This window comes from Notolepis coatsorum, assembly GCF_963971535.1.
Source record: "Notolepis coatsorum genome assembly, chromosome: 14".
NCBI classification, from domain to species: Eukaryota; Metazoa; Chordata; class Actinopteri; order Aulopiformes; family Paralepididae; genus Notolepis; species Notolepis coatsorum.
In genome coordinates this window covers 1522357-1549225 of record NC_140178.1, presented here as the reverse complement: position 1 = coordinate 1549225, position 26869 = coordinate 1522357, and the positions used below count along the sequence as shown (strand labels likewise).

The window sequence follows — 26869 nt, the reverse complement described above, 5'->3', positions numbered from 1 at the left end:
TACCTCCTTATACTACATCATTATTGGTAAGCTACCTCCTTATACTACATCATTATTGGTAAGCTACCTCCTTATACTACATCATTACTGGTAAACTACCTCCTTATACTACATCATTATTGGTAAGTTACCTCCTTATACTACATCATTATTGGTAAGTTACCTCCTTATACTACATCATTATTGGTAAGCTACCTCCTTATACTACATCATTATTGGTAAGTTACCTCCTTATACTACATCATTATTGGTAAGATACCTCCTTATACTACATCATTATTGGTAAGATACCTCCTTATACTACATCATTATTGGTAAGTTACCTCCTTATACTACATCATTATTGGTAAGATACCTCCTTATACTACATCATTATTGGTAAGATACCTCCTTATACTACATCATTATTGGTAAGATACCTCCTTATACTACATCATTATTGGTAAGTTACCTCCTTATACTACATCATTATTGGTAAGTTACCTCCTTATACTACATCATTATTGGTAAGCTACCTCGTTATACTACATCATTATTGGTAAGCTACCTCCTTATACTACATCATTATTGGTAAGCTACCTCCTTATACTACATTATTGGTAAGCTACCTCCTTATACTACATCATTATTGGTAAGCTACCTCCTTATACTACATTATTGGTAAGCTACCTCCTTATACTACATCATTATTGGTAAGCTACCTCCTTATACTACATCATTATTGGTAAGCTACCTCCTTATACTACATCATTATTGGTAAGCTACCTCCTTATACTACATTATTGGTAAGCTACCTCCTTATACTACATCATTATTGGTAAGTTACCTCCTTATACTACATTATTGGTAAGCTACCTCCTTATACTACATCATTATTGGTAAGCTACCTCCTTATACTACATCATTATTGGTAAGCTACCTCCTTATACTACATCATTATTGGTAAGCTACCTCCTTATACTACATTATTGGTAAGCTACCTCCTTATACTACATCATTATTGGTAAGATACCTCCTTATACTACATCATTATTGGTAAGATACCTCCTTATACTACATCATTATTGGTAAGATACCTCCTTATACTACATCATTATTGGTAAGTTACCTCCTTATACTACATCATTATTGGTAAGATACCTCCTTATACTACATCATTATTGGTAAGCTACCTCCTTATACTACATCATTATTGGTAAGATACCTCCTTATACTACATCATTATTGGTAAGATACCTCCTTATACTACATCATTATTGGTAAGTTACCTCCTTATACTACATCATTATTGGTAAGATACCTCCTTATACTACATCATTATTGGTAAGATACCTCCTTATACTACATCATTATTGGTAAGTTACCTCCTTATACTACATCATTATTGGTAAGTTACCTCCTTATACTACATCATTATTGGTAAGCTACCTCGTTATACTACATCATTATTGGTAAGCTACCTCCTTATACTACATCATTATTGGTAAGTTACCTCCTTATACTACATTATTGGTAAGCTACCTCCTTATACTACATCATTATTGGTAAGCTACCTCCTTATACTACATCATTATTGGTAAGCTACCTCCTTATACTACATCATTATTGGTAAGCTACCTCCTTATACTACATTATTGGTAAGCTACCTCCTTATACTACATCATTATTGGTAAACTACCTCCTTATACTACATTATTGGTAAGCTACCTCCTTATACTACATCATTATTGGTAAGCTACCTCCTTATACTACATCATTATTGGTAAGCTACCTCCTTATACTACATTATTGGTAAGCTACCTCCTTATACTACATCATTATTGGTAAGTTACCTCCTTATACTACATCATTATTGGTAAGATACCTCCTTATACTACATCATTATTGGTAAGATACCTCCTTATACTACATCATTATTGGTAACTTACCTCCTTATACTACATCATTATTGGTAAGATACCTCCTTATACTACATCATTATTGGTAAGATACCTCCTTATACTACATCATTATTGGTAAGATACCTCCTTATACTACATCATTATTGGTAAGTTACCTCCTTATACTACATCATTATTGGTAAGTTACCTCCTTATACTACATCATTATTGGTAAGCTACCTCGTTATACTACATCATTATTGGTAAGCTACCTCCTTATACTACATCATTATTGGTAAGTTACCTCCTTATACTACATTATTGGTAAGCTACCTCCTTATACTACATCATTATTGGTAAGCTACCTCCTTATACTACATCATTATTGGTAAGCTACCTCCTTATACTACATCATTATTGGTAAGCTACCTCCTTATACTACATTATTGGTAAGCTACCTCCTTATACTACATCATTATTGGTAAACTACCTCCTTATACTACATCATTATTGGTAAGCTACCTCCTTATACTACATCATTATTGGTAAACTACCTCCTTATACTACATTATTGGTAAGCTACCTCCTTATACTACATCATTATTGGTAAGCTACCTCCTTATACTGCATCATTATTGGTAAGCTACCTCCTTATACTACATCATTATTGGTAAGCTACCTCCTTATACTACATCATTACTGGTAAACTACCTCCTTATACTACATCATTATTGGTAAGTTACCTCCTTATACTACATCATTATTGGTAAGTTACCTCCTTATACTACATCATTATTGGTAAGCTACCTCGTTATACTACATCATTATTGGTAAGCTACCTCCTTATACTACATCATTATTGGTAAGTTACCTCCTTATACTACATTATTGGTAAGCTACCTCCTTATACTACATCATTATTGGTAAGCTACCTCCTTATACTACATCATTATTGGTAAGCTACCTCCTTATACTACATCATTATTGGTAAGCTACCTCCTTATACTACATTATTGGTAAGCTACCTCCTTATACTACATCATTATTGGTAAACTACCTCCTTATACTACATCATTATTGGTAAGCTACCTCCTTATACTACATCATTATTGGTAAGCTACCTCCTTATACTACATCATTATTGGTAAGCTACCCCCTTATACTACATCATTATTGGTAAGCTACCTCCTTATACTACATCATTACTGGTAAACTACCTCCTTATACTACATCATTATTGGTAAGTTACCTCCTTATACTACATCATTATTGGTAAGTTACCTCCTTATACTACATCATTATTGGTAAGTTACCTCGTTATACTACATCATTATTGGTAAGCTACCTCCTTATACTACATCATTATTGGTAAGTTACCTCCTTATACTACATTATTGGTAAGCTACCTCCTTATACTACATCATTATTGGTAAGCTACCTCCTTATACTACATCATTATTGGTAAGCTACCTCCTTATACTACATCATTATTGGTAAGCTACCTCCTTATACTACATCATTATTGGTAAACTACCTCCTTATACTACATCATTATTGGTAAGCTACCTCCTTATACTACATCATTATTGGTAAGCTACCTCCTTATACTACATCATTATTGGTAAGCTACCTCCTTATACTACATCATTATTGGTAAGCTACCTCCTTATACTACATCATTACTGGTAAACTACCTCCTTATACTACATCATTATTGGTAAGCTACCTCCTTATACTACATCATTATTGGTAAGCTACCTCCTTATACTACATCATTATTGGTAAGCTACCTCCTTATACTACATCATTATTGGTAAGCTGCCTCCTTATACTACATCATTATTGGTAAGCTACCTCCTTATACTACATCATTATTGGTAAACTACCTCCTTATACTACATCATTATTGGTAAGCTACCTCCTTATACTACATCATTATTGGTAAGATACCTCCTTATACTACATCATTATTGGTAAGCTACCTCCTTATACTACATCATTATTGGTAAGCTACCTCCTTATACTACATCATTATTGGTAAGCTACCTCCTTATACTACATCATTATTGGTAAGCTACCTCCTTATACTGCATCATTATTGGTAAGCTACCTCCTTGTACTACATCATTATTGGTAAGCTACCTCCTTATACTACATCATTATTGTTAAGCTACCTCCTTATACTACATCATTATTGGTAAGCTACCTCCTTATACTACATCATTATTGGTAAGCTACCTCCTTATACTACATCATTATTGGTAAACTACCTCATTATACTACATTATTGGTAAGCTACCTCCTTATACTACATCATTATTGGTAAACTACCTCATTATACTACATTATTGGTAAGCTACCTCCTGTGGCTCAAGAGGTAGAGTGGTCGTCTGGTAATTGGAAAGTCCCCGGTTCAATTCCCTCTCCTCCCGGCCAGCGTGTCGTAGTGTCCTTGAGCAAGACACTTAACCCCTAATTGCTCCCGATGAGCAGGTCGGCACCTTGCGTGGTCGCCTCCGCCGTCGGTGTGTGAATGTGTGAGTGAATGGGTCAAATGTGAGGAACAAATTGTAAAGCGCTTTGGATAAAAGCCGTTATATAAATGCACCATTTATTTATTAATGTATTAATCTATTCCGCAGTTTTTTTTTTTTTTTTATCTACTTTTTCTCCCCATTTTCTATTTTTCTCCCATCCCCAATTTCGTATCGTCCAATTCTACCCTCCCCTGTCTCGAACGCTGTTAGACCTCCCACTGGCCGGCTGCAATGTGGACGAAGCCTTGCATCACGTGTTCCCTCCGGTACTCGAGGAGGCAGCCGTCGCATCTTTTCACCTGCACAGCACGATCTCTCAGCGGCGAGGGTCTGCGTGGGAGGGGGGACAAGCCGCCCCCGTCGCTTCCTTTTTTTTGTGAACAAATTTTATTATTTTTTTTACATGACATAAAACTAGACACACAAGCATTAACAGTAAATATCCACAATAAATCACAGGATACATTCCAGTATTTGAATCAATATAAATGTAGTTTACGAGATATATACATAATACTTACAATACAATACAATACAATACATACATATGCTCTTGCTCGTTCTTCTCCCCCCCCCCCCCCCTCAGGACCCCCCTTGGATAATCCATCCATTATTTCATTTCTAACCAAGGATTACAATTCATATGCTAACCTTTATTCTCTCCACCACCTCTAACCAGATTGCAATGCTGGCTTCATTGACACCTAAAATTCTTGCTGTAGATATCTCTAGATAAATCACATCGAGATAGGTAAGAACCCATACCTTCAGGCACATTTTATCCGGTTGAATCCAGCGTGACGCTATCAGCTTTTTAGCAGCCGTAAGACCGGACAAAATGAGTCTCTTTAGCTGTATAGAGGCTGCTAACTGAGAAACATCATTCAACAACAATACAGAAGGCATTACAGGTATGTTCAGAAATAAAAATTCTGATAATTGCGTGGTTACTTCTTTCCAGAATATCTTAACAGGGGGGCATTCCCAGTACATATGCATAAATGTACCGATAATATCACCCCTTGAGAGAGCCTCGTTGCTTCCTGATTCTACTGCGCAGGCGCACCAACCGACCTGTAGGAGTCGCTGTCCACAACGTCCGATCCCCACCAATCAGCTTCCCACCCCCTAATACTGCCAATTGTATTAGTATGAACGACCAGCCAAGCTGATAGCAATGCAGAGAGCTGGGCTCGAACCCACCGTCTCCTGCATTGGTGGCGAGCGCCTTGCCCACTGCACCACCTAGCCGCCTCTATTCCGCCGTTTTCTATAAAGTTCGCCTTGTGCCGGTTCTGACTGTAGCGAGTTAGCAAACAGGTTTACCTCGAGTCAAGTGCTCTCAATTAATTAGCCCTGGAGTTAAACCTCTTTGTTTTCAGAAGAATGATCCGACAGCAATCCCACAAAGCTGTCCTCACTGGGTTCAGTTAAAGCCCTCCTGCCCTTGGTCTCATGCGTCAAAGCCCCTCGCGGATGACGCATAGTGTAGAGAAGATGTGTAACCACAGCATCCTTCATCATCCTGTGTAGCCTAGTCTTAAATCTATTCAGATTCTAATTCTCTATTGCCTATATTTATTGTAACGTATAACACAGCGGTTCTCAAACTACCAACAAAGCGGGGTCACGGGTAGGTGACAGTGGGGTCGCGCATTGGCAAAATAAATTCTAGAACATAACCGATAATAGGGCACACAGACCCTCATCTGCAACTTTGTTTACACTGTTTATCTTTATATTCAGAGTTAATTATATTGTTTACACGGTTTATTTTTCTCATCTTTTTTATTCAGATCTAATTGTATTGCCTATATTTATGTCTTTCTACTATCACCCTGCCCATACCTGTACCTCCCCCTCCCCCCCTACTGCTATGACGCCCACATTTACCCCGTAGGAATCAATAAAGGAATATCTTATCTTCCTCACATCGGAAATGTACACACAGGCCGTCTCAGCCTAAGTTAGATGTATATTATATAGAGTGTATATATATATATATATATATATATATATATATATATATATATATAAATAAAGGTATGCAGCAGGGATTCAAATGGACCACGCCTCTGAACTGACCTGTTTTCCCCAAAGTGAAGAATAAGTAACTACATTCTGCCCAGTTGACACTTTGGGGGGGATTTGGAGAATGTACCACGTGACGCCGGTTATCCATCCTACTTTGGAACGACCACCTCGTGAGACCAGAGGGAGACAGGAGAGGGAGGGTCAGACTGAGAGAGAGAGCAGCAGAGAGGAGGGAGAGAGGGTCCGCGTCTCGCCTACTGAACACAGACAGAACAGACACGGAGGGTCTTGCAGCGCCAGCCGAGAGCAGCGTGCCCGCAGTTGTACCCGGTTGAATTCACCGGCCGGCGTGACTGCTCTTCCATCGCTCTGGCTCCGGTACTGTATATCTGCATGTTGTGTATGTCATACATGTCATGATATATATCTGTATGTCGTGTGTGTCATACATGTCATGATATATATCTGTATATCTGTATGTCATAAATGTCATGATATATATCTGTATATCTGTATGTCATAAATGTCATGATATATATCTGTATGTCATGTATGTCATAAATGTTATGATGAATTGAAAATGGGGGACCCTGATGTAAACAAGACGAAAGTCTTTCTCTGGTCTGCATCCCCTTAACAATTGTGTGTATTTAGCTGTACTGTACTGTACTGTACCCATTCTGCAATCTGTTAATAACATTTTCAATCAATCAATCAAACTCTGAGCTTGTTCGCCTAGCGTCGCTCACCGTATCGACACGTGAAGACTAGAGGAGACCGGGGAGAACAGCCGTATCGACACGTGAAGACTAGAGGAGACCGGGGAGAACAGCCGTATCGACACGTGAAGACTAGAGGAGACCGGGGAGAACAGCCGTATCGACACGTGAAGACTAGAGGAGACCGGGGAGACCAGCCCGACAGAGAGAGGCTCACTCCTGCCCAGGTCACACCTGAAGAAGGTCACTCCTGAGGTCACCATGACCCAGCAGGTGGGCTCGCCCTTCCACAAGCCCTTCTTCCCCAAGACGCCGGGCGGCATGGTCCCCCGACGGACCCAGAGGCGGCACACGCTCCCTGCCAGCGAGTTCCGGAACCTGACCTCCCAGGACGCCATCAGCGTGTTCGAGATCGAGAGAGAAGGTAGGTCCACTGTGTAAACGGTGCTTTTATATAACAGGTTTTATATAACTTTAATATAACAGGTTTTATATAACAGGTTTTATATAACTTTAATATAACAGGTTTTATATAACTTTTATAAAACAGGTTTTATATAACTTTTATATAACAGGTTTTATATAACTTTAATATAACAGGTTTTATATAACTTTTATAAAACAGGTTTTATATAACTTTAATATAACAGGTTTTATATAACTTTTATAAAACAGGTTTTATATAACTTTTATATAACAGGTTTTATATAACTTTTATATAACAGGTTTTATATAACTTTTATAAAACCAAAACCCACCTACACCGCCTGGCCTTCCCTGTCTCACTCTGACCCTGGCCTTCCCTGTCTCACTCTGACTCTGGCCTTGCCTGTTGACGTGTCGTTCCGTTTCTTTGTCTATCCGTTGGTTGTTTATATTTTCTGTTTATTTTTATACTTGAGCACTTTCCTTTTATTTATTTTTTTGCTATGCGACTTACTGTGAAGCACTTTGGCTGTGTCATGTCTAAATGTGCTATACAAATACATTTGATTGATTGATAACAGATTTTATATAACAGCTTTTATATAGCAGATTTTATATAACAGCTTTTATATAGCAGCTTTTATATAACAGCTTTTATATAGCAGCTTTTATATAGCAGCCTTTATATAACAGCTTTTATATATATTGTCTTTTATACCTATTCTTATGTCTGAAGTTTATGCACTTTTTTATTTTGTCAATTTGTGTGCTGATGTTTATGGCCATGTTCATTTAAATGTTCTTAAAAATGTGTTATAGTAATTGCTGTGGTGCACTCTGGACGGAGAGTACTATGTAGATAGCTATTAATATTTATTAATATTTTTTATTATTTTACTATGCTTGCACCTCATGGTACCAAAGCACCTCAAAGGCCCTAAAAACAAGATGACAAACCTCACAAAACAAACTGGACTACTACTTGACCTTACTCCTAGAACCCACCTCACCCCTGCCCACTTTGACAACCTAGGATGGCTTAGAGTAGACGACAGAGTACAGCAACTTGCAATGGGCCTGGTCTACAAGATACACTACACCACTAAGGTACCCATATACATGTCAAAATACTTCCCAAAGGTCAGTGAATACCACGACCACAACACCAGAGGGAGCTCCACAAATCATGTTAAACCCAGATTCGGCTCAAACAAGGGACTAAACACGTTTCGCAATTATGCCACATCAATGTGGAACGCCCTACCTAAAGCTGTAAACTTGTAAAGGAAACTTAAAAACTCAGTACAGGCAAGGGTATCAATAGTTAAGATGGATGTATTACCAAGAATCAATTTCTTCAGCTCAATGCTTCCGTTACCTCCTCCAGAGGGCTACTGGAAAAGATTACAAACCTCCACATACAAATTTATTTGGAATAACAAACCACCTCGCATAAAAAGATCCACCGCACAGAGAAGTAAAGCAGACGGTGGCATGGCAGTCCCAGATTTTTTACAATATTTTAATGCCTTCACATTAAGACCATTGAAGAAGATATGGTTTGACCCCGAGGCTTTGGTATCTTGGAGAGAATTAGAAGAAAACATAGTAGCCCCACAGAGATTGAAAGACATAGCATACACTAAACTTTCAATCAAGCATTGTGAGCGAGAATTTGGCCCAATAATAACCCATGCAATCAGGACTTGGCGGGAAACTCAAAGGAAATTTCCTAACAATCAAGTATGGCATAATCACACTCCCATATTCAATAACAATGCTCTCTTAATGGGAAAACGACCTATAAGATTCCCTGTATGGGAAGAAAGAGGCATACACTCATTAGGGGATAGTTTTAATAACAAGGGCCTCTGTAGTTATGTCGAAATATGCATAAAGTTTAACCTCACCGAGTCCACATGGCTTTTTTACATACAGTTAAAACTTTGTATGAGATCTCACGGTGTTCCATTACATATACCAATTGAACACCACAGATACCACAAATTTTTCTATGACAGAAATACATTGGGAGGTTTTGTATCAGGTTTTTATTCACAATTACTAACGTCCTCGTACGAAACCCTTCAACTAGACAATGTCTGGAGGAGGGATATACCAGACCTGGAAAATGACTTTGATTGGCAAGGAGCCTGGGCAAATGTCCGACTTACATCAAGGAACCCGGATCATCAACAAATCAATCTGAACTATATTCACAGGACATACTTGACTCCTATAAGGCTGTGCAAAATGGGGCTTATACAAAACTCCAAATGCTCCCAATGTACAAATGGGGACGAAGGAACATTTATGCACATGTATTGGGACTGCCCACCAGTTAAGGCATTCTGGGAAGATGTGTCCCAACAATTATCAATACTCGTATTTTGGAATATACCTGTACACCCCGCGGTATTGCTATTGAATGATGTTTTTGAGTTTGCAGTGAACCCACAACTAAAAAGATTGGTTTTATCGGGTATCACAGTAGCTAAAAAACTGATTGCATCACGTTGGTTTCAACCGGAAAAAATGTGCCGGAAAGTGTGGTTTCTTACATATCTTGATGTGATATATCAAGAAATATCAACAGCAAGAATTCTAGGGCTCAATGAATCCAAAATGTTAATGTGGTTAGAAGTGGTGGAGAGAATAAAAGCTAGCCTATAATGGTGATGTCTGGTTAGGAGTGAGGGATAATAGAGGTACTATCCAAGAGGGGGTCCGGGAGGGGGGGATTTGAGCTGGAGCATATGTGTGTAGGGTTTTAGAAAATAGGTATTCGGGGTATATTATATACTAACATTTATATAATTGTAACTTCGCTGGATATACACGGTATACGGTTAAAATGTTATTATTGACTATTTTTGTTTTATCCTGTTTCTGTACTTGCATATATTTTAACCACCTTTACTGAAAGTTTCATTATACATTGTGTGTTGAGTACTGACTTTTAATAAGTTTTGTTTTGCAATAATAAAAAAAATTTAAAAAAAAAAAAAAAACTTGTAAAGGAATGTGAATCACTACCCACTTTCAAAACCGCTCTCAAAGAGCACCTACGGGTGGCTGCAATTAGAAACTGGCCCCGGTAAATGTCCAATACCCCCCACCCACCCAACCCCCTCCAATGTACAGTTTCTTCCCCTTCGAATGTATATATTTTTTTTATGATCTCTTTCTCGTAAACAGTACTGTATATTTGTATATCTTGTATGTCATAAATGTCTTGATGAAACAGCACTGTATATCTGTATGTCTTGATGAATTGAAAATGGGGGACCCTGATGTAAACAAGACGAAAGTCTTTCTCTGGTCTGCATCCCCTTAACAATTGTTTGTATTGAGCCGTACTGTATTGAACCAATTCTGCAATCTGTTAATAAAGTTTTCAATCAATCAATCATGGCCAAGAGGATGCGATCCTCTCTACGCCGCCCCAATACCTCAAATGGATCCGTCATCAACTCTATTCTATTTTCAATCTTTCAAAATGTTCTTATGTACCCCAGTTGCTATTGCATGTACTTATTTGTGTTTTATTACTCATTATGAGTGCATGCTTACCAACTGTCCGTCTGCAACACTACTATCACCGACATCTAAGAAGGGAGATCCCCCCTTGAACGGCCCTTCTAAGGTTTCTCCCCTCCACATTGCCTGTGGTGCATTTTTCTTATTGCTAGGTTTTTAATGAGTTTTTCCTTACCTTCGTGTGGGGAGTGTTGCATTTATTTATTTTACATTTTATTTTGGATTTCATGGTGTTTTTTGGTTTGTTCTTGATGTATTGTGATGTTTCTTCTTGACTTGTTTAAGAAGACGTGTCCGGCCCATGGGGACATTAACGTGTGTTGTTGGTCCTTACAGATGAATTTGATTTGATTATTATTATTATATATATTTTTTTATACAGTAATATACAATGTGTTAGGGATTGTGTTGGCAGACGACCCAAACGCAGAACAGACACGACGAGAGGTTGATGTAGGTTCTCGAAATTGAGCACTGCTGCTTTAATTAGAGTAACTGGTAACGAAAAGAGAGGAGAGAGCAAGTCTCCCACAAAGTACAAACAAAAAACACGTCACATGACGGTGCTGCAAAATACTCGCAGTAGAGACACTTCAAATAAAGAAAGCAAACAAACAGTAGCGACACTAAACTGAGAAAGCTAGAAAACAAATGAAAACAAAAACACAGCTAAGCTGGAAAAGGAACACAGTGCAAAAACGTTACCAGGCGAGTGAGCGGATACACCGGGAGCGCCACGAGAAACAAGAACTCTATTCCGCAAACGGCAGGAACAGACCACGGGGAGAAACAAAACACCTAGAGCAAAGCAGGAAACGAAATGACGCCACAGGGAATACAAGGAACTCACGGGCATATATACACACACTGATTGACACAAGAGGGTAATTGGGAATAAGACACACCTGGGAGCAAAACAGAACTAACACAAGGCCAAAACAAACTGGGGAATAAACTAGGCTAGAACACAATACAACACTGGGCCGAAATACAAATACCCACACTGAACAACACTAGACTAAGGCAGGGGAAACAATGCAGACAACAGAATTACAGGCAATGACACTAAGGAGGTAAACAAGGTGGTAAAGATATTGAGCAGATATAAATGAACAAGGTGCAATGTTGAGAATTGTCCAGCAGGTGGAGGAAGTCCATGGAAGAGTATGTGCAAAGGTGGGGGTTGTTGAGGAGTACAGACAGGAGGGGAGGGTCCTAGAACAGGTGGACCCTTACACAATGTACAGGTGATTAAACTGGGTATAAAATATATAAATGAGTACTACTGAGTAATAGTCCTAATCAGATGTATGTACAGAGTTGTAGTATTAATATGTACAGTAATGCAGGTATAAAGACACTATGGTAGTAAGTCATACTGGCCAGCAGGGTAACTAGTAAGAGTAGGTAAGAGATATGTACAGATATAGATATAGTATTAATATGTACACTATGGTAGTCATACTGGCCAGCAGCGTAATTAGTAAGAGATATATATTATATGTAGAGATATAGATATAGTATCGACAGATATCCTCGACCCCACCCTCTCATTTGACCCCCATGTCCTCTCCATTGTAAAAACATCATATTTTCACCTCCGCAACATTGCCAAAATCCATCACTGCCTCTCCCCCCCCCACTGCTGAATCCCTCATACACGCCTTCATCTCCTCCCGCCTGGACTACTGTAACTCCCTCCTCACTGGCATCACCTCCCGCTCCCTCCATAAACTGCAGATGGTCCAGAACTCAGCCGCCCGCCTCCTCACCAACACCCGGTCCCGCGAACACATCACTCCTGTCCTCCACTCCCTCCACTGGCTCCCGATCAAACACCACATAAACTTTAAAACACTACTCCTCACCTTCAAAGCCCTCCATAGCCTGCCCCCCCTACCTGACTGATCTCCTTCTCCCCTACCGCCCCACCCGTTCTCTCCGGTCCTCCTCCACTCTTTCCCTCACTGTCCCGTTATCCAAACTCAAAGGTTTTGGTGACCGGGCATTTTCACGAGCTGCACCCAGACTGTGGAACTCCCTCCCTCAGACCATCAGAGACTCTCCCTCACTCTCCACATTCAAATCCAGACTCAAAACCTACCTGTTCTCCCTAACATTCAACCTTCCCTACCCATAACCACCCTCCTCCAACCTACCACCCCCTTTTCCCCTGCCCTACCTTCTCTCCTCTCCTGCACCCCCCCCCCCCCCCCCCCCCTTGGTTTCCCTTACTCACTTCCCGACTGTCTCCCCAACTGACTCCTGTATTTGTTATCCGTTACTCGTGGTTTTATGTTCTTGTGTATTCATATTGTTCTCCGTTTTCCCCGTGGTTCTATGTTTCTTTGTTTTTTGCCTATTGTCAGCGACTTTGGGTCATTGAAAAGCGCTATTATTATTAGATATGTAATTAAGCATTACATCATGCGCAGGAGTGTGTTATACTCATTAGATCATGCCTAGGGGTGGTTGTTAGGCCCGGCGCGCATCGGAGGGTCGTTAGACCCCCCTAGGCGTGATCTAATGAGTATAACACACAACTTCAAGTGATGTAATGCTTTTATACAATGGCCGAATTCACCCAACCTTATTGCTATACAATAAACACAGAGTAATTGAAGCATAATGGAGATTTATTCACAAAACCATCCACAGAGAAAGTAGATCCAATAGTAAATCCAAGGTGTGACAAAAAAATTAATAATAATAATCGACGGCCATTTCGTTTTTTTTTTAAGTGCGCGATTTTTCTTTTGTTTCACAATGGGTCATGACAAACCAATTACATAATCCAACATATGTGTAACGAACTAACATATTCCAGTTGACTGTATCTTTTTTGGAGGATTCGTTCAAAAGATATTCATACTTTCATTTGTCTATCTATGGCGGACTCATTCAGACTCATTAAAAAAAAGTAATTCGGTTGTGGGAGGGATCTGGGGTCACGTGGAGTGTGTTTCAGCCAATCAGAATCAAGATATTTGCATGCTATTGTATAACAAGGATTATATGCAGACTGTATTTCCAATGTCTGTCCTCAGGTCATGACCTTTGTGTCTTTCTGTCTGTCCCCCAGCCTTCATCTCCGTCTCTGGAGAGTGCCCCCTCCTCAACCTGTCTCTCCTCTGCCCCCCAGCCTTCATCTCCGTCTCTGGAGAGTGCCCCCTCACCCTGTCTCTCCTCTGTCCCTCACCCTGTCTCTCCTCTGTCCCCCAGCCTTCGTCTCCGTCTCTGGAGAGTGCCCCCTCCTCACCCTGTCTCTCCTCTGTCCCCCAGCCTTCGTCTCCGTCTCTGGAGAGTGCCCCCTCACCCTCACCCTGTCCCTCCTCACCCTGTCTCTCCTCTGTCCCCCAGCCTTCGTCTCCGTCTCTGGAGAGTGCCCCCTCCTCACCCTGTCCCTCCTCTGTCCCCCAGCCTTCGTCTCCGTCTCTGGAGAGTGCCCCCTCACCCTCACCCTGTCTCTCCTCTGTCCCCCAGCCTTCGTCTCCGTCTCTGGAGAGTGCCCCCTCCTCACCCTGTCTCCTCTGTCCCCCAGCCTTCGTCTCCGTCTCTGGAGAGTGCCCCCTCCTCACCCTGTCCCTCCTCTGCCCCCCAGCCTTCGTCTCCGTCTCTGGAGAGTGCCCCCTCCTCACCCTGTCCCTCCTCTGCCCCCCAGCCTTCGTCTCCGTCTCTGGAGAGTGCCCCCTCCTCACCCTGTCCCTCCTCTCTCCCCCAACCTTCGTCTCCGTCTCTGGAGAGTGCCCCCTCCTCACCCTGTCTCTCCTCTGTCCCCCAACCTTCGTCTCCGTCTCTGGAGAGTGCCCCCTCCTCACCCTGTCTCTCCTCTGTCCCCCAACCTTCGTCTCCGTCTCTGGAGAGTGCCCCCTCACCCTGTCTCTCCTCTGTCCCCCAGCCTTTGTCTCCGTCTCTGGAGAGTGCCCCCTCCTCACCCTGTCCCTCCTCTCTCCCCCAGCCTTCGTCTCCGTCTCTGGAGAGTGCCCGCTCACGCTGGACGAGGTGCTGAACTTCCTGAGCCAGTGCCCCCAGCTGTCCCTGGGCTGGTTCGAGGAGGGCCAGCTGGTGGCCTTCATCATCGGCTCAGGCTGGGCTCAGGAGCGGCTGGCACAGGTGAGGGGAGCCCAACCTGCTGCTAGGGGATCAGGAGGAGCGTGCGTCTTTATTGATGAACAACAACAACAATCAACCATTATCTGAAATAAAAAATAAAAATAAAAACTCTAACCCTAACTAACCTTACTGTCATGCACTTGTCCTAATAAACTAACCTACACTGTAGCACTCAACACTTTGATGAACATTGTTACTCAGCTGATAGAGTTGTACCCTTCCTGATGACCTGTCGTACAGAACTTGTAAGTCGCTTTGGATAAAAGCGTTTCAGCAACAAAAACATATGGTCTTGGAAACTAGAGGAAATAGCCCTCACAAATGATTGGCAAATAAATAACTCTCCATTACTAAGGATAATGATGATAATAATAATGAATTGTATTTATAGAGCACACTTTAAAATTAGTGCTGTCAGGCGATTACATTTTTTTAATTAATTACAGGATTTGTAATTAATCTAATTAATCGCATTTTAATCGCATAACTATTTTAGGCCTGATATTCTATATTCTATAATCATATTTCAAATTGCATGTGTCCGGATGGCAGAATTCAGTACTGTATCTACAAAACCTTCTGTTTAATCATCTTCCATTTATTCATTTGCTTAGATTTTTCAGGTCTGGTCAATTTTGAGCATGGTGTTATTCACAGTCACAAATTTAAATAAAATGTAATTGATATTCTCATTTGGTTCATTACAATTTACTCACGCCTAGTAACAGACACAGTATTTCTGACACTGGGAATACATTCCCTGAGATCCATCGATGTCCCTAGAATCAGATACCAAGAACATGCAAATGGACCATTTAAAAAAAAAAATCTGTAAATGTTTATTCTACGTTCTTATGAAATGAATGAGATTAAAAAACGAATTCTTTACTTTTTTTATAGTTAATTTTGAGTAAATTTTCATAACACGATAATTTGCTGTGTAATTAATTAATTTAATTAACGCGATAAACTGACAGCCCTATTTAAAATACAATGTAATCGCAACAATAAACAATAGAATGGCCAAGGAAAGCACTGTGGAAGAGACTCGTTTTCAGTTTTGATTTAAAAACATTACATGGATATCATTACCCACTGTATTGTTATTCTAATTAGTGTATTGACCACATTGTGCACAATTGTACAACCCTGGCTGTGTATTATAGCTATGGAGACAATAGTATGGCTCATTTGACAGGCACTATTTATAGTACAATAGGGACGAAACAGTTCATTTCTACATCCCTTCGTTTGTGCGCCATACCACGGTAAACATCGCCCTGTTTCAAAATAATCCAGTCTTTTTTCCTAGATTGTGAGATAAAACGTGTTATATGCATTATGCCCAAATCGTTCGGGGGATCAAAGGAAAAATATCAAAGGATCAAAACCCGAGAATTCACGGGTATGGCGCTCAACCGTTGGCGGCGAAACCCGACTTATCTCGGGTTTGGCGGTCAATGAGTTAATAATAATACCGGTTTCCTCCCCCTCCCCCCAGCACGTGACATGGTTAATAATAATACCCGTTTCCACCACCAGGAGGCCATGACGCAGCACGTGACATGGTTAATAATAATACCCGTTTCCACCACCAGGAGGCCATGACGCAGCACGTGACATGGTTAATAATAATACCCGTTTCCACCACCAGGAGGCCATGACGCAGCGCGTGACATGGTTAATGATAATACCCGTTTCCACCACCAGGAGGCCATGACGCAGCGCGTGACATGGTTAATAATAATACCCGTTTCCACCACCAGGAGGCCATGACGCAGCGCGTGACATGGTTAATAATAATACCCGTTTCCACCACCAGGAGGCCATGACGCAGCGCGTGACATGGTTAATAATAATACCCGTTTCCACCACCAGGAGGCCATGACGCAGCGCGTGACATGGTTAATAATAATACCCGTTTCCACCACCAGGAGGCCATGACGCAGCGCGTGACATGGTTAATAATAATACCCGTTTCCACCACCAGGAGGCCATGACGCAGCGCGTGACATGGTTAATAATAATACCCGTTTCCACCACCAGGAGGCCATGACGCAGCGCGTGACATGGTTAATAATAATACCCGTTTCCACCACCAGGAGGCCATGACGCAGCGCGTGACATGGTTAATAATAATACCCGTTTCCACCACCAGGAGGCCATGACGCAGCGCGTGACATGGTTGATAATAATACCCGTTTCCACCACCAGGAGGCCATGACGCAGCGCGTGACATGGTTAACACTTTGACTGCCGGGAGCCGTCTTTAGACGTCTTTGCTGGCCATGCTAAAGTTGCCGGGGGACGCTGTACGTCGTCTTTATATCAATATTTTAAAAAATCTGCGATCGGATTCATAATGTCCCTCCGCTGGCCTGAGATCCACCAGCAGGACCCACTGAGCTCTCTGGCGGTTCAGGAGCGCCATCTGGTGGCCGATCGGCGCAAGCGCTTAACAGGAAGCGCATTAGAGGTTTTGCTAGACGTCCGTATTGCTTCCGGCCACTCGGTACATGTCCCGTGACTCTAGCTCGTCACTCTACATAGCGATCGATTGCCAATAACTTGATAAACAACATGATTTGGACGTATATACCATTATACAAGCTGGAGATGGACCGGGTAATAATATATCCCATAATGATAAAATTTCTACTCGACGATGATCGCCCAACGGCGCGCGGAGACTGGGGTGAGTTTCAGCGTGTAACGTTACCGTCTTCGATAATAACTGATATTATCAACATTTGACCCACATTAGATGATTGGTATAACGCTGCCCACGGAATTATAAACGCCCCCTCGCCCATCCGGTCAACATCAGATGACGTGTAGTAACTTCTAGAAGTACGTCTAGTTGGAATTTTTTATATCGCGCTGATTGCCATCAAACTGTATTTCATCATCAATATAATGCATTTGGGGCTATATATCACGTTCTGGAGAAAGCTGCAGAAAGAGATGAAAACATACTTATACATTAGACCATACTTTACTATGAATATGTGAATGAAAAAGTTTAACGTTGCTACACAATGAACAATACATATAGGACTTTGAATGGGCCCTAATAATGGCAATGTAGCAATAGAATTTAAAAAGTTATAGCCCTGCAAAGAAGGGGACTTTCTCCATAGACAAATAGCGCTGGCAATCTATGGTATATCAATAATTTAACCTTAGGCAACCAAAGTGTTAATAATAATACCCGTTTCCACCACCAGGAGGCCACGACGCAGCGCGTGACATGGTTAATAATAATACCCGTTTCCACCACCAGGAGGCCATGACGCAGCACGTGACATGGTTAATAATAATAATACCCGCTTCCACCACCAGGAGGCCACGACGCAGCACGTGACATGGTTAATAATAATACCCGTTTCCACCACCAGGAGGCCATGACGCAGCGCGTGACATGGTTAATAATAATACCCGTTTACACCACCAGGAGGCCACGACGCAGCGCGTGCCATGGTTAATAATAATACCCGTTTCCACCACCAGGAGGCCATGACGCAGCGCGTGACATGGTTAATAATAATACCCGTTTCCACCACCAGGAGGCCACGACGCAGCGCGTGACATGGTTAATAATAATACCCGTTTCCACCACCAGGAGGCCACGACGCAGCGAGTGACATGGTTAATAATAATACCCGTTTCCACCACCAGGAGGCCACGACGCAGCGTGTGACATGGTTAATAATAATACCCGTTTCCACCACCAGGAGGCCATGACGCAGCACGTGACATGGTTAATAATAATACCCGTCTCCACCACCAGGAGGCCATGACGCAGCACGTGACATGGTTAATAATAATACCCGTCTCCACCACCAGGAGGCCATGACGCAGCGCGTGACATGGTTAATAATAATACCCGTTTCCACCACCAGGAGGCCACGACGCAGCGCGTGACATGGTTAATAATAATACCCGTCTCCACCACCAGGAGGCCATGACGCAGCACGTGACATGGTTAATGATAATACCCGTCTCCACCACCAGGAGGCCATGACGCAGCACGTGACATGGTTAATAATAATACCCGTCTCCACCACCAGGAGGCCATGACGCAGCACGTGACATGGTTAATGATAATACCCGTCTCCACCACCAGGAGGCCATGACGCAGCGCGTGACATGGTTAATAATAATAATACCCGTCTCCACCACCAGGAGGCCACGACGCAGCGCGTGCCATGGTTAATAATAATAATACCCGTCTCCACCACCAGGAGGCCATGACGCAGCACGTGACATGGTTAATAATAATAATACCCGTCTCCACCACCAGGAGGCCATGACGCAGCACGTGACATGGTTAATAATAATAATACCCGTCTCCACCACCAGGAGGCCATGACGCAGCACGTGCCCGACTCCCCCGCCGTGCACCTCCACGTCCTCTCCGTCCACCGCCACTGTCGGCAGCAGGGCAAGGGCTCCATCCTGCTGTGGCGCTACCTGCAGTACCTGCGCTGCGTGCCGGGCCTGCGCCGGGCGCTGCTGGTCTGCGAGGAGTTCCTGGTGCCCTTCTACCGCAAGGCCGGCTTCAAGGAGAAGGGGCCCTCGGCCATCAGCGTGCCCAACATGTGCTTCCAGGAGATGGAGTACACCCTGGGGGGCCTGGCCTACGCACGGCGCAACAGCGGCTGCTAGCGCTGGTCCCGCCGGCGGGTCGGTGCCCCACAGCCAGGGGCGGCTGGTGAACGTTACTCTAGGTGGGGCGGTGCCATATCCTTATGTCTTCTTATTACCTGCTTTTTTTATGTCTATTTTATTATTGTATTATTTATTGCACAATCGATGCGGGCGTGACCACCCGCATTTCACTGTGTGCCCTCCTGGTATGTATGTGACAAATAAACCTCTTGAATCTTTTTATTTTTTTTGGTCCACTTTTTCTCCTTATTTTTATCCCATCCCAATTTCGCCTCGCCAATTCTCCCTTCAATTCTCCCCTCCGCTGTCTCGAACGTTGTTAGACCATGCCTCCCACTGGTCGGCTGTAGTGAGGATAGAAGCCTTGCATCACGTGTCCCCTCCGGTATACGAGGAGGCAGCCGTCGCATCTTTTCACCTGCACAGCGTGATCTCTCAGTGGCGAGGAGTAACGCGTGGGAGGCTCACGCTGCCCCTGTTACTTCCTGATTCTGCTGTACAGGCGCACCAACCGACCTGTAGGAGTCGCTGTCCACAACGTCCAATCCCCACCCACCAGCCTCCCACCCCCTAATACTGCCAATTGTGTTAGTATGAACGACCAGCCAAGCTGGTAGCAACGCCGAGAGCTGGGCTCGAACCCAGCATCTCCTGCGTTAGTGGCGAGCGCCTTGCCCACTGCGCCACTTAGCCACCCAAACCTCTTGAATCTTGATATTCAATCAGTTTCAGTAACTACAGAACAGTATATATTGTTATAGAAACTCACTTGTTTTGCTGTGGTATAACATCACGTACGAACATCACGTACGCGCTAACCCTTTGAGAAGCTTTGTGGTCCGGGCTTGAACTTTCCATAAATGTGTCTCCATAAATCCATTTTGTTAGATCCAACACTGTCTGAATGCATCTTTTTTTTTTGATCCACTTTTTCTCCCATTTTCTATATTTTCTCCCATCCCAATTTCGTATCATCCAATTCAACCCTCCCCTGTCACGGACGCTGTTTCTTGCCTCCCACAAGCCGGCTGCAATGTGGACTAAGTCATACATAGCACAAGTCCCCTCCGGTACTTGAGGTAACAGCAGTCGCATCTTTTCACCTGCGCAGCTCGATCTCTCAGTGGCGAGGAGTAACGCGTGGGAGGCTCACGCTGCCCCCGACACTTCCTGATTCCACTGCGCAGGCGCACCAACCGACCCGTAGGAGTCGCTGTCCACAACGCCCGATCCCCACCCATCAGTTTCCCACCCCCTAATACGGCCAATGTGTATTAGTATGAACGACCAGCTAAACTGAAAGCAATGTGGAGCGCTGGGCTCGAACAGGCGAGCCCAGCGTCTCCGCATTCGTGGCGAGCGCCTTGCCCACTACGCCACGTAGCCGCCCACTGTCTGAATGCATCTTGTGATTATTATCAATTTCCGACGACAACAACTGTAATCCTGTCTCGTCTTGAGTCCCTGTGTTGTTGTCGTCATCAGTCCGCGCCCCCTTTAACCCTTTAACACACCAGTGACTCTGCTTGGGGCGCTAGAAAAAGCGCCCATCAGGCATCATTTTGAAGACGCTGATTGGCTAAATTTAGTTGTTAGGTCCATTTATGTTGCTCTGTGCATTTTTCAATTAGCTGTGTTGCGCACTTGACGCCTAGTCAGTGGGGCGATAATGTCTAGCGCCCCAGAAGAGAGAGGGGATGACAGGACGCACAAACAATGATTTATATTTGATATAGTGCATATAGTGCATTTTAAACACAAACATACTTAAAACAATTTATTTAAAAAAAATGTATTATATTTTTAGCGGTCTAAATGTACTATTATAGAAAAATCAAAAACCACCTTCTTCTTCTTTCCACCAGGGGGGGGCGGCGCCCTAGCGCCCTCTATGGGCCAGCCGCCACTGCTCACAGCATCCCGGCCCCACCGCGACAGGAGAGGACAGTGATGTCACACGGAGGAGGACAGTGATGTCACACGGAGGAGAGGACAGTGACGTCACACGGAGGAGAGGACAGTGACGTCACACGAAGGAACGAGACGGCATCCACCGCTTCAGGCAGAAGGCGTGCGAGACGGTTGACAGTTCGTCATGTAGCCCACATGCCACATGTGTCGGCCATATATTTGGAATTGCTATAATGTAAACAAAGTATGTTGTTCTCTTACCGTTAGCATCTAGGGTGAGCGAGTTTTAGCGTTGTGTATTTCACTTGTTATCTAGAATCAACGGTGTTGTTGTTTTACAATACGATTCTGTACGTAACGCAATGGATGAGACCGGTGATGAACCAGGTGGATATCACTGCTGCTACTTCTGCATTAGTGCTCCGAGTGTGTTGTAAATATTCTTCTATTTTTGTAAAATATACAAATCCAAGTGTGACGAGTCCCTGGGCGTTGGTTTGCTCTTTTGTACCATGACTGGTGATGATACTGAGAAGATATAAAACATAGCAGAACAGTGCAATTTATGAATGAAGCAGTTAGAACGTGGGAAACGATACACTTGGTGAACGCTGCTTGTGACGTCATGCACGCTCAAATGTATGGAAGGCCAAAAGGGTCAAAAATACGGCGCTGCATCGCTTACGCAATTCGCAGATGAATCTACGTTGATTATTACATGGCGTTTTAACATTCGCCAAAATGCTTGATTGTGATTGGTCAATAGCGCAATAATGACCGCTGATACGGGTAACACAGCGCTATTGACCAATCACAATCAAGCATTTTGGTGGCAGACGGTCACGAGAGCTGAGCTCAGCATGTGCACAGCTGCACTCATCAGGTGATCAGACCACACACCTGCCGGCTGCCGGCGATGACAGAGGAGCCACAGAACAACTGGGTCTGCATTTGATCTCGTCTTGTCGATGGTGTAAAATGAATGAGGTATATTGTTAGTAAGTTAGCCATGTAATAAGCGGGATAATGTATAGCTATACTCGGTCATTGTCGCAAAATTATTGACCTTCACTGACGTTTAAAACACCTCGCCGAAGCGGCTCGGTATTTTAAACTCTGTGTCGGTCAATTATTTTGCAACAATGACCTCGTAGCTATACATTATCCCTTATTTATTCTACAAACGGGTGGGTATTATTGGTGTATTTTTTACCCTTTTGGCCTTCCATACTAACGCACACACCGACACACTGCCATAACTTCAAACAATAAAGACGGCTGCGCCGTTTTATGTTCATCACATCCATGAATCCATTCCACAGTTCATACACAACGGCTTGTTTATGGCGATCCGATACAAACATCCATTATTTTATGGTACCTTTACGTCCTTGCTGTGCTTAGATGTTGTCTGTCGGCATTTATCCAGCGGCAGTTTTTGACAAATGTGAAGGCAATCCTACGAACCAAAGTTGCCTTGAGACTCCGGGGATGCGTTAGTCCGACACGCTCCGAATTGCAGTCCAAAAGAAAAGATGATGTACTTTGTCAAATAAACTGGATTTATTTGAAAGCGAATTATGTACCGTCACAACAGCCCCAATAGCTGCCTATAATAACTATAAAACAAACAAAAGGGGTTTAGTAAATGAACGTAAACTGTCAATTAAGTGCGGTCAAAAACGATATGGTACCGCTCTACCTGGGCCTACCTGAACTCTAAACGACCTGCCATGTTATAGGAGGTAGAGGGAACGTTGGAAAAAGGGGAGTAGACCAGGTTGGAATTCATTATGACATATATTAATAAACACAAAGCACAAAGACCATAATGAACTATATGTCTAATGGGGCAATACAGATACAATTTTCATCATAGAATTTGGCTCCTACTAATACATTATACTAACCGTGTAGCTGCTGACTTCCTGGGTCCGTGGGAGGGGGAGGGGCACCAGGAGGGGGAGGGGCACCAGTCGTTTTCCCAGACAGAGTGCTCGCATGAATTACTCGAGTAGGGTGGGTGGGGCGTGGGGAAGAAACGTCTTTTAGTATTTTATCATTTCTTATGTATATTTTTGTTTTTGTATATGTCTTTTGTATTTTTATAATTATATATATATATGGATTGTTGTTTTTCCTGTTCTCTTGTCTTGTGACCACAAATGTTGTTGTTATTGTCTGTTGATCTGTTGATTGTTATTATTATATATATTTTATTTTGTTTGCTCCTTCGTTTTTCTTTATATTGTTTATTGTTGTGTTCTGGTATGTCTTGTTGTATGTTATGTGGAGAAAAAATTATAAATAAATAAAAAAAAAAGATTACCATTAGTAATAATTACATTCCCTGCACTCTGTTTGATTGATTGATTGATTGATTGATTGATTGATTGTCTGCAGCGGGGGTCTCCGCTCAGCGAACAGCACGTCCGTATCAATAGACAAAGTGGGCGACATGTTGTTGGCGCAATTTAGAAATGTACAAACATGAACCTATGTTTTTATCTTTTGGATAAAACGCTAAACTCGCTTTCAACGCAAAACAACGTTTTCACGACGCACTTGTCGCGCTCCACAGCTGAGCAGTCAGCGACGCCTTCCGACAACAACGACGCGCGGGATTTCTGTTTCAGTGGCACAAAAACAAGCACTTTTGGTGACAAACTAAAAATAAGCCGAGCACCCTGAGAAACCACCAGAGTTCAGGTGAAACGGTGGCACTGGAGCAATGGATCGCTCAGCCCATCCCTGATCCGTGAGTATTGACCACCCGTCCACGGACGACTCGTGTAAATGATTACAGACTATATTTATATTGTCAAATAAAGTCATTCATTCATTCATTCATTCATTCATTCATTCAGTCATTCATTCATTCAAGTCACAAGTCTCCCTGGAAAGACCTCACTTTGAGGTAAAGTCGATAAATAATCAAACTATGCCGCTAGGGTTGGATACATGAATGACTAAATGAATACATAAATAAATGCATGTTTTTGAAAAAGGTTTGCTTGGATTTAAATAGAGAACATAAGACTGATATCATATATATATTTTTTTATTCAGTTACATGTGAGTAAACGGGCAGCTAAAACACTACCTTGATTAAAACAACCATCACTCCTTAAGAAGCGATAAACAAACAAAATGAAAACATTCGAGTGCTCAACGTATTGTAACAAAAATATGGCAGTAGTTGGTTCATTCATCAACCAAAGGCACCAAAGGTATATTTGATTTTTTATGTCCTGGTTTCTTCAAGAGGTGGCCTGATTTATAATAATAATAAAACCTACTCCTGGAGTGTGAATGTTAAAAACAAATAAAAATAAAAAGATATTCCTTCTCTCGGTCGGTACCAGCGGCTGGCTTCTGAAGTCCCTTTAAGAGTAAAGGAGCGCTGGGAGCCGTCGGGGGCGTTTGGAGTCAGGCTCACTGGAAACACCGGGAGGAGGGTGATGATGGCGCCCCCCGGTGGAGAGGAAGGTGAAACACAGGAAATCCTAAGTGGCATCTCTTCATACCGACGGGTGAAAAACACTAGCGTGTGTCGTCAGCGTCCAGAGAGAGAGAGAGCCGCGAGGGGTGACGCGACGTTAAGGGCACGATTAGAGACGCGGAGCGGTCGATATGATGATCCGCGTCCCTTTGACCTGACGCCCTTTGACACCTGACGCCCTTTGACCCGACGCCCTGGTCCCCCCCCCCCCCCCCGGTCGCTGATCGCCTCTCTCAGTGGAGCTGGGCGTTGAGGTCGTACTTCTCGCAGAACTTGTCCGTGAACGGGATGCAGGTGAGCAGCTCGCACCACTCGCACTTGATGGGGTGGACGTAGAAGAGGACCACCAGGCCGGCGAACAGGCCCAGGAACACCAGCAGGAACACCAGGATCTGGCAGCGCTTGCGGTAGGTGTCGGTGCGGCCGAAGCTGATGTACGGCAGGAAGGCGAAGGACAGGAAGAAGCCCGACACGAAGCCGCAGATGTGGGCGAAGTTGTCGATCCAGGGCAGCAGGCCGAAGCCGAACAGGCACAGCACCACGCAGAGCAGCTTGACCAGCGCGCGCCACGGCTGGGCCAGGATCTGCCAGCTCTGGATCAGCTCCACGAACAGGCAGGCCAGGATGCCGAACTGAGAGCCCGCCGGACCCACCTGGAGGAGGGGGGGGGGGGGGGGGGGGGGAGGGGGGAGGGGAGAGACAGATGTCTCAGTGAGTGACAGGTCCCTCACTGTCCCGTCATCCAAACCCAAAAGGTTTTGGTGACCGGGCTTTTTCACGAGCTGCCCCCCCCGACTGTGGAACTCCCTCCCTCAGACCCTCCCTCAGACCCTCCCTCCCTCCCTCCCTCAGACCCTCCCTCCCTCCCTCCCTCAGACCCTCCCTCAGACCCTCCCTCCCTCCCTCCCTCAGACCCTCCCTCCCTCAGACCCTCCCTCCCCCTCCCTCAGACCCTCCCTCCCTCCCTCCCTCCCTCAGACCCTCCCTCCCTCCCTCCCTCCCTCCCTCCCCCCCTCGACCCTCCCTCCCTCAGACCCTCCCTCCCTCCCTCCCTCCCTCCCTCCCTCCCTCCCTCCCTCCCTCCCTCCCTCCCCCCCTCAGACCCTCCCTCCCTCCCACAGACCCTCCCTCCTCAGACCCTCCCTCCACAGACCCTCCCTCCTCAGACCCTCCCTCCCTCAGACCATCAGAGACTCTCCCTCACTCTCCACCTTCAAATCCAGACTCAAAACCTACCTGTTCTCCCGAGCCTTCAACCTCCCCTCCCCATAACCACCCTCCTCCAACCCACCACCTCCCCTCCCCTTCCCTACTTTCTCTCCCTCTCCTGCCCCCTCCCTCCCCTTCGCTACTTCCTCTCCCTCTCCTGCCCCCCCCCTCCCTTCCCTACTTCTCTCCTGCCCCCCCTCCCCTCGGTCTCCTCACTTCCCCGACTGGTCCCCTACTGGATTCTGTATCTGTTACTTGTTACCCGTTGGTTGTATGTCCTGCGTTTTCATACTGTTGCTTATTCCCTGTGGTTCTATGTTTCTCTGT

General features: G+C 43.9%; 3 protein-coding genes across 6 annotated transcripts in view; 1 reads left to right on the top strand and 2 right to left on the bottom strand.

The window, feature by feature from the left end:
• nprl3 (NPR3-like, GATOR1 complex subunit) overlaps positions 1-26869 on the bottom strand; it is a 285213-nt gene that overhangs the window by 187021 nt on the left and 71323 nt on the right. The gene's annotated exons all lie outside the window — the stretch shown is intronic.
• Positions 7432-19917, top strand: aanat2 (arylalkylamine N-acetyltransferase 2; the record flags this gene model as incomplete). Its single annotated transcript, XM_084329803.1, has 3 exons — positions 7432-7594; positions 15095-15249; positions 19612-19917. The coding sequence occupies 3 exons, from the start codon at positions 7432-7434 to the stop codon at positions 19915-19917; spliced, it is 624 nt and encodes a 207-aa protein (XP_084185929.1).
• LOC311240890 (inactive rhomboid protein 1-like) overlaps positions 24877-26869 on the bottom strand; it is a gene marked incomplete at its 5' end in the record, with an annotated part of 22051 nt that continues 20058 nt past the window's right edge. Inside the window, one exon of the mRNA XM_084329495.1 lies at positions 24877-25986. Coding sequence (XP_084185621.1) covers positions 25567-25986 — 420 coding nt within the window. The 3' untranslated portion in view covers positions 24877-25566. The remainder of the gene's footprint in view (positions 25987-26869) is intronic.